The following is a 15,914-nucleotide window of genomic DNA, read 5'->3' on the forward strand; positions in this document are numbered from 1 at the left end:
GGATTGGCAAATGGGATTATTAATCCTAGCCAAAAATAAAGGACCGCAGACTTTGTGCAGCCCCCTTGGAGAAAGGAAGCACTAAATCACAATCCTACCTTGAAGGGCTGCAAGTCCTGAGTGTAGCTTTGGCTTTACCAAATGGATTTCAGAGCAGGTAGGAGACCTCTGCACCTTTCCCAACCTCCCCTTCTCCAAAGGCAAGCCAGCCCTCCCCCTCCTCTTTGCCTGCTGCGTCCCATCTCCCCTCCCCACCTAGCGAGCCCTCCACCCACAACTCTTTGGGAAACACTCTTTAATTTTCTTCAATCTCTTTCCAAAATGCCACTAACAAAAGCTTTGCAACATCCAAAGCTCTGGCGTGTGTGTGAAGGGGTGGTATTCCCCCTGCTCTCTAAGAGATATTTTTAAAATGTCTCTTTTTTTCATAGTCCTCTTGCTTTCAGAAAAGCACGTCGTCCTTTAGTTCCATAGCTCCCTACCTTTGCCCAAAGCTGAAGAGCCAAGGGGAGGGGGGAGGGGGGAAAGAGAAAAATGAATGGAGCCTGCTCTTGTGTACAATTGCATCAAATACATTCTTGAAAGCAACCTGGTTCTGCTTAACACTTGAATTTAAAAAAAAAAAAAGCAAGCAGCTTGGAGAGAGGGTGTATGCAATTTTTTTTATTCTTGCATTCCTGGACACCAATCAAAAGAGCAAATCAAGGGAGGTGGAAAGGGGGAGAGAGTGAGAGAGCATGTTTAAAACTTTGCACACATACACACACACACACACACACACAGACACACACACACACACACACACACACACACACGGACCAAAAAAAAATATCCGAGACGGCTTTTTCCACCTAACACCCAAGCAAACACAAACCAAAACAAATAGGGAAGAGGAAAAAAGAGAGAGAGAGAGAGAGAGAGACGGGGCAGAACGATCAGGGAGAAAGGGAGGTTTCGCCATTCGCTTGGGGCTTTGGGTAGAGAGTAATAAACTAACCAAAAAGTTTGTTTTCTGTTGAACAAATTCTACAGCCTTCCTTCCCCCACCCCAACCCCACAATCTGAGTCTACTATGCTATATGTTGCTGGGGAGATTTCAGGTAAGACCGAAGCGTCTCTACTATTTTGGCAAGGGATGGGGGTGTAGGGGCGGGGGTCTCGCTGTGCGTGTCGTGTTTTTCTTTTCCGAACCGCTGCTGATTCTAATTTGATTTGATTAAAACGTCTGTCTGGCTTTGTGATTGATTTAAGGCTTTCCCCCCTGTTTTTCTTTGCTTTCTCTCGTTCTCTCTTTTCCATGCATGTTTGTGATTACTGGGGGGGAAATGCCGCTTAGCACGGAGAATTAAAATCCAGGACTAACAGGGAGGAGGAAAATAAAAGTCACCAGGACTTAAAGCTGAAAGATTTTTTCTTCTTATGACTTGATTCAAGCACTTGTACAAAAAAAAAAAAAAAAAAAAAGGGAGGCAGTCTGCATTTTTAAAGGACATCGAAACTAGCTTTCAGGGACACCAAGGAAGTACCCCTCTCTGGAAGGCAGGCACTCCCCATTCAAAATGCTCCAGAGCTTTTCTTGGTAGTAAAGGATTTTTTTTTTGGTTAATTTTCAGAGTTTTAACATTTGAAACCTATTTAGGAAAGTATCCCATATGTTGCGTTACTTTGTAGGGAGCAAAAAATGTTTTCAGGGAAAGAAACAGCCTCAGAGCATGGAGGGTGTAATCTGTATAAGCAGTAGGGGTTTTGTGTTTTACTGACTACATTGCCGGCTTTCTGGGAGACGTTGCCATTAAAATAAAATAAAATTGTAAAAACAACCCTTAAAAGGTCAACATTTTGCTTTTCCTGGACTCACTTTTTGGACAATTGTGCTGTAAGTTTTGGTGTACGGGAAGAAGGCAGAGTCTTCTCCTTGGATGGAGTCAGTTATATGAAGAACAAAAAAGTGTGTTAGTTTTTCGTTCCAGACTCTGTAGGTGCTGGAGTGAGTCCGGGAGGGCATAGAGGAGAAAGTGGGGGAGAAGAGCCAGCAAGTTTGAGGACACATTGATTTAGATATCTATGGATGGACAGAAACAGAATATAACCTCAGGGTTGGATTTTCTCCTTCAGATCTCTGAGGACCTGAAATCTGAATTATCCGTACCTAGTCCCCAGAGAAACATGCTGTCTCTTTGTCTGGTTTGTAGCTGGCAAGGGCTATTTCTTGGGCAAGAACGTGGAACAATAATCTCTGGATGGATTAAGGAGGGAAAGACAAGCTGAGGAATGGAAGGAGAACAATGTTAACAGGAAGGGGAGATGGTAAAAGGCAAGTGTTGCACAAAATCCCACCTTGTCCCCATCCCATCCTGCCTCCCCAGATACATAGGGCTGGGGAGATGGAGTTTCTCTGTGGCTGGGGAGAATGGGCAGAAGGAGTCCTGGAATGAGCTGTGAAGCTCCTCAGCTTTGTCACTCATCAGAAACACTTGGATCCTGACAGGAACCAATGTACCCAGCTCCTATTTGGCAGGCGCTGCGAGGGCACAGCCCCTATGCACATCTGGGCTGCATTAGCCACAAACCAAAAAAAGCCTCCAAAGGGAAATGCAGAGGGTTCTCCCTACGGGACTGGCTTTGTGGAGGATTTATTCCCTGCTAAGTGGCACATTTTTCCATAAATTATGACCCTTCCCCACAGTACCTGCACCTACATACACAAGGCAATTTTTCTTTCATACACACATGCGCACATACAGATAGGTGCAGCCACACACTGGTCTACTCCCATGCACACATGGGCACACACAGGCGAACTCCCCTACACACCACCCTCTGCATACACACATAGAGAAAACTTTCTTTTGCATATATGTGCACACATACACACGCTTATGCCAACATAAATACAGGCAAACAGATAGAAAACTACAAATTCCAGTCGTCATGAGAGGAGGAACCTGCAACAACGCAAACAGAAAATACAGGCTGCTACATCTGCAATTACTCAGAATCCATGCAAGTGCTAGAGTAGGCAGACCTCTGACATTTTAGCATCATGTCACCAACATTAATGTGCCCTACTCTGGGCCTGGCTTCAGGACTCTGAACTGGAGAAGCTGGAATCGTGACCACACTCGTGTTTGCTTCTTTCCTATTCCCTGGGTAGCTCCACTGAAGTTGAGAAACAAGGGGGAATGTACCCATCCCAACCTTTACCTGACCCCACAGAAATCAACAGCAAACTGGTCATAAGTGAGTGAGTAGGGAAGCGTGGCAGATGCCAGGCCACTTTCTCTCTTTAGAACAGGGCCAGCCTGATGAAGCATCAGACAGACAAGGGACAATCTTGTGGAGGGCCTGACTAGTGGACATGGTTGAAAAATGGCCTAGTGAGTGCAGGGCATGAGCACTGTTAGAGTCGGGGTTCCAGCCGTACAGGCAGGTGGGCTAATCTGGGCAGGCGCATCTTTTCTATCGCATACCATGCTTGCCTGAGCACACGTGCTGATATGCTCTCACTCGCACGCTCATGGATGTACACACATGCTCACACAGGCATACATGCTGTCACTGGCAAGCTCAGGCCTGTATGCACACTCGCATAAGTACACATGCTGATGTGCTCACACTCATGTCCACATGTACATGCTCATACCTGTGCACACATGCTGGCATGCTCACGTTTGCATGCTCATTTATGTGCACATGCTGACTTGCTCCAACTCATACGCGTGTATGTGTTTGCATGCTCATGTGCACATCTGCTGCCATCTTCCTGCTTGGATTTTTGTCCATGCATACATGTTGACCTGGTCCTCTTCATACCCTCATGCATGTATACACTCTCACATGAACACACAGGCTGATGTCCCCCACTTATGCATGTGCACTCACTAACATGAGCACACATGTTGCATGCTCGTGCATGTGCACAAGTGCTCAGTGAGTTCAGATGTTTGCACAGATACCTGAATGCCTAGACACACTTCCCTGCTTGTATGTGCAAGTCTTCACGCGTGCTTAGTCTCATGCTGTCACAAACCTATAAACACATTTGCATTTGAGGCTGGGGGTAGCATGGTGGTTTGAGTGTTGGCTTGCTAAACCCACAGTTGTGAGGTCAATCCTTGTGGAGCCCATTTAGGGATCTGGTGCAAATAGTTTTAAAAAAAAAAAAATCTGTTAGGGATGGTGCTTGGTGCTGCTAAGAGAAGAGGGGACTGTACTTGATGACCTCGTAAGGTCCCTTCCAGTTGTATGAGATGTATATCTCCATTTATTTATTTATTTATTTATTTATTTATTTTATATTCACATGCTCTTGCTCAGACACACAAAGAGGCACACATGGTTTAGCTTTGCTGCTGGCAGCTTGGAGATTGAGGAAAAGTAGGGGCATATCCATACTGCAGAGTGTACTTGGGTTTGGGTTTGCCAAGCCCGCTTGTGTCTTTCCATACGGCAGAGCTACGCAAACACAATTCCCTAGTAGCCGTGTCCACACTGGCATTGTAGTTATGCAGGTTTGGTGCTAGGATTGCTAGGGCATAACACAGAGTTCTTTGTGCCTCATCTCAAACACTTTATGAACTGGTTTGCAATGTGTTGTGAGCTTCTCTGCACACACAGCAACCTGTCTTTATTGCAGAAGTTAACCTGAGTCCCATCCACATACAAAACTGCTTCACTTAGGGTGGTGGTGCTTTCAGCTCAAGTTGGCTTACCATTCAGGCAGCATAGTTACACTTGAATTAGCCCAACTTGTCAGCCACTAACTTGACCAGTCTGGAATCCTATTTTGCAACATGGCTGCTTTCATTTGAACTAGGCTAACTCCGGAGGCGTTGAGTCCAGAGTAGATAACTGGTTAATTCCGCATGAAGGCATAGCTAGGTTAGTTTTACAGCTGGCAGAGGGAGGAGTGGGGGCACAACAGTTTCTGTGGTTGTCTTGTTTGCTGAATTTCTTTGGATGGTTTTCTTCCCTCCTCTCTTATCCTCAGGCTGGCATGTGAGGCTGGGAATGTGCCATAATGTTGGCGTCAGGATGGCTGGGTTGTGTTCTCTTCATTGTGCTCTAGAGCCGGTCTCTTCCTCTTTCTGGGCTCAGTGTCCCTTGTGAAGATAGTGTATCTGCCCCTTGGCACAGGGCAGCAGGGAGGCTTTGGCCACTGTGTGTTAAACATTTTGAGCTCTTCAGGTATAAGCAGAGGGCTGGTGAGAGTTAACTGAGGAATTCTGGTAGCTATTCTCGGGAGGGTAACATAGGTTCATGATCTGGTCTGGACCTGATTGTTCAGCTCCCTTTTCTTGGCATCCCTGCTGTCTTTTCTCCTCTATTCTGATTTTTTAAGGGCCTACTGCAGCACTATCTGGGTTCAGGCCTGGTTCATATGTTTTAATACTATCAAAGGATGCTGCAGGCACTGGCCTAGGGTCTGCCCAAGGTTAAACATGAGTCAGATTGGGTGTGAGCCATGCTGAGAAAATGTTGTCAGTGATGGGTTTTTGTCATAGTGTAGGCAAGGCGCATGGTCATGTGCCCTTATCTGTGACCCTATGAATGTGTGTCTCAGTCACTTTTTGTGTGTCTACCACTTGTATGTATTTCAGGCACAGTTTGTGTGTGTTTGGATCTGTGTCTCTCAGTGTGGGTAGACTGGGGCAGGGGTGGAGAAAGAGAGAGTTAAGAAGTGCCTTTCCCCAGCTCAGGGGTCTGGATGGAATTAGGGGCCTGCGCACCCATCATGTTAAACAAGTTTGTTTCCATCATGCTCCTGGCTGGAGCCGATGATGGGAAATCCAGGCCCAACTAATTACAGGCCTCACTAGAGTCTCCTGTGCTCTGATATATTTATAAACATATAGAGGAGACAGGATGTAAACAATCAGTGTGAGCGGGCTCTGAATGTATCGACAGACGTGTGTGCGAGACAAAGGGGGGGGACATGAGGCTCGGGGGGAAGGAGGAAAGGAGAGGCATGGAGTAACCTCACACTTGGATACTAATTCACACCCACACATTCATTCACTCAGCCTCATGCACTCGCTTACACATGCATAGTGGCATGTATTGTATATGTTAATAGGAACTAGAAAATGGAAAAAAAAACAACCAACCAAAAATACAACTCAACCTTTCCTACTACCCAATCTAAACCTAAAAGGCCAGACGTATGAGAGGTAAATACGGCCCATGCAGAGGGCCAGATTCTACGAGAACCTCTCCCTGCATGATCATTCAGTGCTGGGCAATTGCAAACAGAACATGTTGAGGACTTCCCCTGCAAAACTCTAACACTCTCCTCTGTCCTGATGTGAAGAACCTTTGGACTTCCCACTGCCCTCACAGTTCCACCAGTATTGGTGTCCATCCCTTGAAATACACAGCCCCCAGCTAATCTAGTCTTGATCTTTCCACAGACACAGGTCTGCCAGTACTCCTCAATCCCAGCATGCAGCCAGAAAATTAAGAGCTCCTCTGATATCTGCAGGGATTCTCCCAGGCAGGCCTTGTGGCCATGTGGGGTAGGCAAGGGGATTCCCTACAAACTGTGTTATAGCTATAAGAAGGGAGAGGGATGTTTGTGGGGATTCCCTGTTTGTGTGGTATTGGTGGATAGTGGAGCGGTGTGATGGGTATAACCCTGCAAATTTGTGGATATTTGCAAATGTGGCAATCTGTGGCTCATTTTTACTGCTGTGGATACCAATTTTGTATCTGGAACCCGGTAAATTTGTGGATATTTTTTTATATCCCCAGGTATCTGATCATGGATGCAGCTGTCCAAAGATCATTTCTGCAGATGTGGATGCAGATAACAATTTTGTATCTGTGCAGGATTCCAGTAATGGGTGAATGTTCCAAAGAGTTAATTCCCTGTCACATGGCAGGGTCAGTAGCCAGTTACTGCAGTGGTTGCTGTTGCATCTGGCTTTGAGTCCATGTTTTGTTTATTGAAAATTAAATAAAATGTCAGCCAAGAATAACAATCATAGACACATTTAGCCCATTTATAACTCTCCACATGGAGACACCTGGCCTGGAGGTCAGGAAAAATAGCCTCAAACTCAGACAAATGAGAGGACTACTCAGCGTTCTGTCAGTAAATACCATCTTTGAACCTGCCTGGATCCTAATCACAAGGCCACTTCTTTGTTATTTTTGTTGCAGTACCACCAGTCAGGACCTAGGTCAGGTTTCCAGGACTCTTTGTGCTAGGGGATGTACAGCTAAGTAAGTCCAAAGGTATGTCCACATAGCTGCCCAAGTACAGCCCCATTCAAGGTCCTAGGTATGAACTCAAGTTAAATGGCTAGCACAAGCTGTCTGTCATCTGTGCTACTGTGGCCACAATGCTATTTTAGCAAGCTAACACGAGCATGGCTAGCATGTGTATGTCTACCTGGGATGTGAATTATACCTCTGAGCTTCTGGGTAGGCAAATCTCTAGGTTGTCTTTGCCCTAGCACTCACAAATTAAGATACAGACAATACACAACACAGGAATTAACGGTTGGTGGGCAGACAAAGCAATCTCGGGGATGGGGGCATTTTCCTACTAGAATAGGGGGATATCCAGTGAAACTAAAAAGTGCAAAATGAAAACTGATGATGGGAACTACTGTTTCACACATTGCACACTTTGCCTGTGGAACTCACTGCTACAAGATCCCTTTGACCAAGACTCAGAACTGGTCAGTCATTTAGATAGATAATATTCAGAATTTATACTGTAGATATTTTTAAAATGCTCATGAACCTTCTAAGGCATGTAAACCCTTGAGATCAGTGACATAACCAGTGGTCCCTGTAAGCTATACGCTTGTGCAGCCACTCAGGAGAGATTCAGATACCACCCTCCTGATTAGCAGAGTGCCTGCGGTTAGATCATTATTTTTTTGTTTGTTTGTTCCTACTAGTGGTGCACGTTTGCACGTGCCATGGTGCACATAAAATTATTCCACAAATGGATAAAAAAATTCACACATGGATGGAAAAGATTAGAGGGTTCATTGGACCTGACCTAATCCCTGAATGCTTGATAGTAAGTAAATTGCTGTAAAATCACATCTTCAGCTATATCACAGCAACTTTGTACATCAGGCTTCACCGTCCAGGCTTAAGAGAAGACTTTCCTGAGGTTTGGTTATCCTCTCAGTAACTCTGTTCCCCTCTCCTCTCCCATACACATACACACACACAACTGAAAGCATCCTTCTTCTGAAGAGCTACTGGCCACTGTTGGAGATGAAATACGGGGCTTGCCACTGATCCAGCATGTCAACTCCTTTAAGTTATCAATCACAGAAGTGTCAGTAATTAGGGACGTTAAAGAATGAGTAATCTGGTAACCAAGTGACCACCAAAATTTCTGTTGGTTACTTAGTTAACTGCCCGACTACCTTGCCGGTCTGCATTTAAAGGGCTGAACCAGCACACAGGCCGACTCAGGTTCTATCCCCTTTCCCCACATCTGTATTCTACATTTTAAGGGCTGAGCCTGTACACAGGCTGGCTCAGCTTCTTTCCCCTCCCTGGGTATCAGGCTCCTTCCTGTCGGGGAGAGAGTAAGGGCTGGAAGAGCCTGATTCTTATGGAGGGGACAGAAGCTGTCTCAGCCTTTTAAATGCAGAGCAGCAGTGGAGAAGACTGCCTGATTCCAGGGCAAGCAGGAATAGAGACTGAGACGGCCACTCCTTATTTATTTGGGGTGGGGAGGAGGCTGCGAGTAACCAGTAGCACTAACTGATAGGTATATATCGGTTAGTGGTGTAACTGGATGTATTACAACCATATTGGTCATAAATGGCCATTATCCAATGGCCATGCTAAGGGATAGTGATGTGTAGGCATTGTGGCAAAATAGGTTCTAAGGAGGGATCGTTCAGAGGACTAGAAGATGGCTTTAGGAACGTTGATGGAGGGCCCTTCTCGTGCCTGAGAGAAAGTGTTGGTAAAAGACATTCAGAGGTATCACTGGCAGAGTACGGGCAGGGATAAATCTAATGATAAGAAATTCAATAGGAGAGGTGGGGTGTGGCTGAGTGATGGATAACAGTAAAGACAAGAAGCTTGTGTTTCAAGTGTTGAAGAAAGAGAAGCAAGCGATGGACACAGAAGTGGGCAAGAGGGTCAGAATGACTGGCCAGGAAGATGAGCCTGCTTGCAAGATTTTGGATTAATGTAACAGTGAGCAGTGCCAGTGGCATTGAGACCAAGAGGCAATTACAGTAATCAAGTTGTAAAAGGACAAAAGTCTGAACTTTGGCAGCCTGTAAAAGGAGAAAAGGTTGGTCTTTTGAGACACTGTATGGGAAGATGCAGCAAGGTTGAGACCTGGCCTGGATGTGTGTCTGGAACAAGACCTGAATCCTGGAAGAATCTGGAGTTATGAGTATGAATGACAGAGAGGATGGTTGTGCTAGAAAAAGGAAGTGAGAAGAAAGGAGATCAGGAGCCCTGTTTAGGCCGTGTTAAGTTTGAGATGCTGGCACAGCAAGATGTTCGAAAGATAGGATGACAGGAGACAGTTCTTGGTTAGAGAGAGAGTTTGTGAGTCATCATAACTAAGATGGCCACAAAAGCTTTGTTTGTAGATAAGATCATCCAGAAATGAGGAGGAGATAAGAGAGGAGAGGGAGGGAATCAAGAACAGAACCAGGAGCCTCTGCATGTGGAAGAGAGAAAGAGGGAGAGCCACTGAATGAGATACTGACTAGGCGATCTGAATATTGAAGGAGAATCAGGAGCAATCTGAAAAAAGCCCATTGATGATAAGGTGAGGAGAAGAAGGGCATAGCTGACAACATCAAAGATAGACCTAGGAAGAGAAACTGGAGTGGAGGCCCTGAAATTTGGCAGTTAAAGAGGCTGTGACAGATTTTGATGAGAGCTATTTCAGTGTCGTGTAGGAGCAGATCTAGAAGGGTGAGGAAGGAGAAGAGCTGAAAAGTGTAGGAGTAGACCACATGGCCAGAGTATTTGGAGATGGAAGGGAGAGGGGTCAAGGCTGAGTCTTTTATGGTAGGGAAGACCAATGCATGTTTGTATTATGAGGAAGAGAATGAGAAATTGAGGGCAGGTATGGGAATTGTGCAAAGGGGGGTAGGAGACTGGATGGAATGAGGTCTTTGGGACTGGGAGTGGGAAAGAGGAAGAAAAATGGGATGGGGAGGGAGGGTTGGGGGTTAGTTTTTCCTTAAAAGAATTTTTATGTGTACTTCTCCGAATTGATTGTTCTATGATGGCTTGTTTAGCCACTGCTGGAGGTCTGTTTGTTGCTCCTGGTGTTTTTCATCGTCTGTGCCTGAGTGAGACTGCGTTATTTCTGTCCTGGATGTGTTCAAGACAGGACGTCAACAGCAAGCCAGTGTCTCCTTGATTTTGTTTAATATCTCCTGTCATATTGGCCCTCTCATTGGTTATGATGATGGTGTGGATGGTGGAACTGTTGCTTTGATATGTTACTAGCAACTTTCAGTTTGGCAACTAATGTTCACTCCCACAGGCAATAGATATTACAGTTGAGAAGCCTAATCTAGCACTTTCTGTCTGGCTCACAAAGTTCCTTAGAATCTGCCTTAAGTCCTGTTCTTCTGTCTTGTGAGTCTCTGACCTAGTAATCCTAATGAAGCTTCAAGAGGTGTTTGGGGTATGCTAACAATGCTAAGTACAGATCCCTTAGATCTGTTAGATTTGTTAAATCACATCCTTTTCAGCTAACCGTTTGACTGAGGTGAGAGCTTGAACTGAGAATCCAAACCAATTTCTAAAAGACGTCACTTATGAATTGGAGCCATCCTCTATTGTCAGCTCATGGAAACCTATGGGTGTGCGAAGGAGAATTTACAGTGATAGATGATATAATTACTCAGTGTGTTGTGCAATATTCAATTTAGAAATAACTAAGCAGAAGTTGACTGATAAGAGGCAACCTTTCTCTGTTAGATTAATCTAGAACTCCACTTACTTTGGACCAAGGGAGTTCAGGAATCTCATGTAGTTTCAGTTCTTTTGACTTCTGTTTCCTGTTTTCTTTGCAGCTTTCAAGCTCAGCTATGTTCTTTATAATGACAGTATTCATGCCTGTCTACAGAAGGGCATCTTGGTCTCTATTCTTACATGGTTTAATAGTCAAATAAGTACTGTGGAAGATGCTTTGCATTTGTATTCTCATGCTTATGACATGATGTCATTTGGAGAGAGTGCCATCAGATGCAGCAATTCCGTTTCTGGTTGCAATAAATTTTTATACTTGGAGATGCTTGGGTTTTTTCCATTGACCATCCGTCTAGAATTTTTCTGTTCTCATAAGATTGGGTCATTTGGTGTTTCTCATTAGAACGTGTCAACTTTTGTTTTTGGAAATGAATGGGTCATATTACTTCAAACTTTTCCTGTAGCTCCTTTCTTTCTTTGTTGATAGGTGTTTAAAAGTGTGTCTAATATAAAAGTGCCTTGTTGGGCCTATATTTCACACTCAGTAAATTCTTTTGCAGTTTCACAATAATTGTCTGAAGCCTTGACATTGTTTTACACGCTGTTTTTTGTAACATGTGTTTAATGGCTTATGGGTCTTTCTTGACCTCAGCAGGTTAATGCCCCTAAACATATTCATGAAACAGCTCACAGTCTTGCACAACTGCAGAATTTCCACTTCAGTCTGAGCATAATTTTGTTGGGCTTTTGCCCATCCTTTAGCTGCATCTATTAGATGATCATCTGTCAGAAGGGAAGCCCCTTTCCCATTGAAGTTGGTGTCAGCTGAGATTGCAGGCTCTTTATTAGTTTTACAATATTTTGGTACCAGTACTTCTGTGACATGTTTTAAGTGCAAGACCATTCTGAACTGTCTTTAATAAGCATTCTAAGTAGAGCCCCTAACTATGATCAATTTGCTTAGCTATGCTAACCAAATTATCAATTTATGTAAGACCTCCTTGTCTCTTTTTACTTGTCTAGTGACTTCCATATTTCTGGGTTCAGTTGAACGTTGTCACTGAGTAAATGTCCTAAATAACACAACTCATTCAGCTCAGTCAGGGATTTCTCCTCTCCAATGCTGTGGCCCACCGCAGAATATATCTCATCCTATCATCTCATTGGTCATTTTCAACTCAACTTTGCATATCATAGACTAATATTTCTACTCTGTCCAGCTCCCCCAAGATCCAGGACAGAAGGCTGTGTTGTAAGGGCATTGTTTGCACACGTCTATCGGAGTGAAAGTTGGATGTTCAGAGTTTTGCACTTTCTCTCTCGAGTTGGACCTGCCAAAATGCTTGGCTTGCTTCCTAAAGTGAATTATTATTACATTTTGAAGTCTAGACATGAGCTCCTCAACTGTCCTCATGGGAAAGCATTCACGTTTGGTGGCCTTATCCAAAACTTTTGGATCTGTAGTAATTCTGAATGTGTTTAAATGTGGAATGTAACAGGGTGACCACACTATTAGTCCAGCGGTGCCTAACTTTACCACCTGGCCAAGTTCAGATTTTATGTTATCTCTCAGTGCTTATGGGACTTGACTTAGTGATTTTTTTTTTGTGTGTGTGGCAGACTGGGATCTATATCAGCATGACGTAGAATGTCCTTAAATGCATCCCAGTCCATTAAACAGCTCATTAAACTCTTTAATATCTTTTGCATCCTGTTCTGTAGACAAGTTACACACCTGTTTGATCATCTGTATTTGCAGCCAGCTCCTTAACCTAAGCATGCATGAGCTTCCTGTCACATTATTTGTGAGTGGTATTTGTTCTTAACAGTGTAATGGGGCTTTGCCACATGGGTTCATTTTGCACCTGTTTTATGAATCAAGCTGTATTTTCTACATCAATGTTGGGCAATCACTAATTGTTTTGCATATATGATCTGTGATTATCTTGTTTCTGCTCCAGGGCCAATTTTGAAGTTCACTGTTCCTTTATTTCTAATGTTTCAGAGCAATCCACCGTAGAACCTGTCTTTGTAAATATATTAAGAGATTCAACAAAAACTCTTGTTACAATATCATCAAATAGTTAAACTAGAAAATTAAATAGTAATAAGTCACTAGAACCAGATGGTATTCACCCAAGAGTTCTGAAGGAAATCAAATATGAAATTGCACAACTGCTAACTGTGGTATGTAAACTATCACTTAAATCAGCCTCTGTGCCCAATGACTGGAGGAGAGCTAATGTAATGGCAATTTTAAAAACCAGCTCCAGAGGCAATCCCAGCAATTATCGGCTGGTAAACCTAACTTCTCTACCAGGCAAATGGCTTAAATCTGTAATAAAGAATAGAATTATCAGACACACAGATGGATGGTATATGTTGGGGAGAATCAATATGGCTTTTTCAAAAGGGAAATCTTGCATCACTAATCTATTAGAATTATTTCAAGATGTAAACGGGGAAAGGTGATCCAATGGATATAGTGTATTTGGCCTTTCAGAAGGCCCAATATCAAAGGCTCTTAAGCAAACTAAGAAGTCATGGGATAGGAGGGAATGTCCTTCTTATGAATCAGTAACTGGTTAAAAGATAAGAAACAAAGAGTATGAATAAATGGTCAGTTTTTCACGGTGATAAATAGTGGGGACTCCCATGGATCTGTACTGGTTCTAGGGCTGTTCAACATATTCACAAATGATTCGGGAAAGGGGGTAGGCAGTGAGGTGGCAAAATGTGCAGAAAATACAACATTACTTAAGACAGTTAACTCCAGAGCAGACTGTGAAAAGTTACAAAGGGATCTCCCAACAATGCCTGACTGGACAACAAAATGGCCAATGAAATTACATGTTGATAAATTCAGAGTAATGCACATTGGAAAACATGATCCTAATTATATACATACAAAATGATAGGGTCTAAATTCACTGTTACCATTCAAGAAAGCGATCTTGAAGTCATAATGGAGATAGTTGTATGTGGCACTGCCAGTGGGAGGAGAAGGGGCAAAGCGGGCCATTGCCCTGGAGCAAGACTATTCAAAAGGACCCAGGGTTCCCAACCTCTGCAGCCCCTGGCCCTCTGAATCATCACCAGATTTCTGGGCAGCGCTGAAGGGCTGACACAGGGAGGCTAGCTCCTGCTTTCCAGACCACAGGGCCACCCCTCAACCTTGCCAAGGGGACTGACAATTCCGTTGGACCCCCAGCTGTGTGAAAACAGTGTGCAGCAGCTGTCGAAACAGTCAACAAAATATTAGGAAAGGGATAATAACGCAAAGTGTCATAATGACACTGTCTAAATTCATAGTAACCCTTCACCTTGAATACAGTGTGCAGGTGTGGTTCCCCACCTAAAAAAGATAGAAATGGGAAAGATACAGAGAATGGTGAAAAATATGAGGGGCATGGAATAGCTTTCGTACAAGGAGACATTGAAAAGTTTGTGACTGTTCTGTTTAGTAAACAGACAACTAAGGAGGCATATGATAGAGATCTATAAACTCAGGAATGGTGTGGAGAAGGAGAATAAGGAAGTGTTACCAACCTCATAAAACACAAGAACCGAGAGTCACCGTATGAAATTAATATGCATCAAGTTTAAAATAAATATCAGGAAGCATTGATTCATACATAGCACAGTCAGCATGTGGAACTTACTGTCATGGGATGTAGTGAAGGCCAAAAGTATTACAGGATTCAAACAAGACTTAGATAAACTACTGAAAGATAGGTATTTCAGTGACTGTTACCAAGATGGTCTGGGACTCAGGTCATACTCCATATCTCCCTAAACCTCAGACTGCCTGAAGCCGGCACTGGATGACAGGGGATCACTCACTCAATAATTGTCCTGTTTTATTCTTTCCTTCTGAAGCACTGGCTACTATTACCAGATGGTATACTGGGCAAGATGAGCCAATGGCCACTATGGCCATTCTTATGTACTTGTGATCATAGTTTTGTCCTCCATGTGGATATTAATTCTCACTCTCCCTGGTGTAGGGAAAATTATTCTGATGTGCCTTTCCTGTATAGACAAGGCCTTGCTCTCATTCTTTCTCCCCTATGTCCATTCCTGTCTCTGTTCCCCATTTGTCTGACCCTGCACACCTCTCCCATCTCTCCTCTCGCCAGCCGCCACACAGCTTACCTCAGAACTGAAAAATCCTTGGAAACCACAGCCATTGTCTGGTTAATTTCACAAGCTGTTTTCTGCACAGCCATGCAGCCTTTCTTATTTACACAAATGAGCCTCCCATTTCTATGAGCAGGAGACTCCAGGGGCCCCCACTCACACATGGTCATTTCCAGCCTTTCCTGCTCTTGAGCCTGAACCATCCTTAGGGGTAACAGCCAGATACAAAGACAACCATGATGTGTAAACCTAATCCCAGGCAACCCACTAACTCCAACCCCACCTGATCATGGACCTCCCTCTTAACCCGGCTGACACTACAGCCCCTGCCTATAACCTAACCAAACTCCTCCATTCGCCCACCATCCTAATTCCAGGCAGGGCTGTAACATCCCCCATGCTTACCGGTACCTAAGTCTATAACCACAACCTCCCAGCTCTAGCCATCATTCCACCTTAACTCACAGCCAAGCCCAACTCACAGCTTAATGCTGTCCTACTCCTGAGCCAAGCTAGTGCCTTGATGTCATCCTAACACTCATCCTACGCCTAACCCTAAGTCTCCCCACGATTCCTTCCAGCCCACATCCTAACTGTAGCCAGTGTCCTAACCCTCAGCCCAGTTGTGAACACAACCCTAGTCTCATAATTCTTATCTCACTCCCGTCCTGAGGGAACATGGGTGGTGTGTGGCCACAGCCTTTTTTGGCCCTCACAGAGCCCAGAGTGGGAGGGCAGGCAGCATGCGGTCCCAGCCTTCTCTGGAGCATGGTGAGAGTGGGGCCCTGGTCCCAGAGCGTGTGCAATGGGCAGCCCTCTGGCTCTGGAGTGCAGGCAATCCCTAG

General features: G+C 44.3%; 1 protein-coding gene across 1 annotated transcript in view; it reads left to right on the forward strand.

The window, feature by feature from the left end:
• The first annotated feature begins 849 nt into the window (after positions 1-849).
• Positions 850-15,914, forward strand: part of CLCF1 (cardiotrophin like cytokine factor 1) — a 35,922-nt gene continuing 20,857 nt past the window's right edge. The window contains exon 1 of the mRNA XM_074996041.1: positions 850-1,100. Coding sequence (XP_074852142.1) covers positions 1,073-1,100 — 28 coding nt within the window. The 5' untranslated portion in view covers positions 850-1,072. The remainder of the gene's footprint in view (positions 1,101-15,914) is intronic.

The sequence above is a fragment of the Carettochelys insculpta genome, chromosome 6 (genome assembly GCF_033958435.1).
Source record: "Carettochelys insculpta isolate YL-2023 chromosome 6, ASM3395843v1, whole genome shotgun sequence".
Classification (NCBI taxonomy): Eukaryota; Metazoa; Chordata; order Testudines; family Carettochelyidae; genus Carettochelys; species Carettochelys insculpta.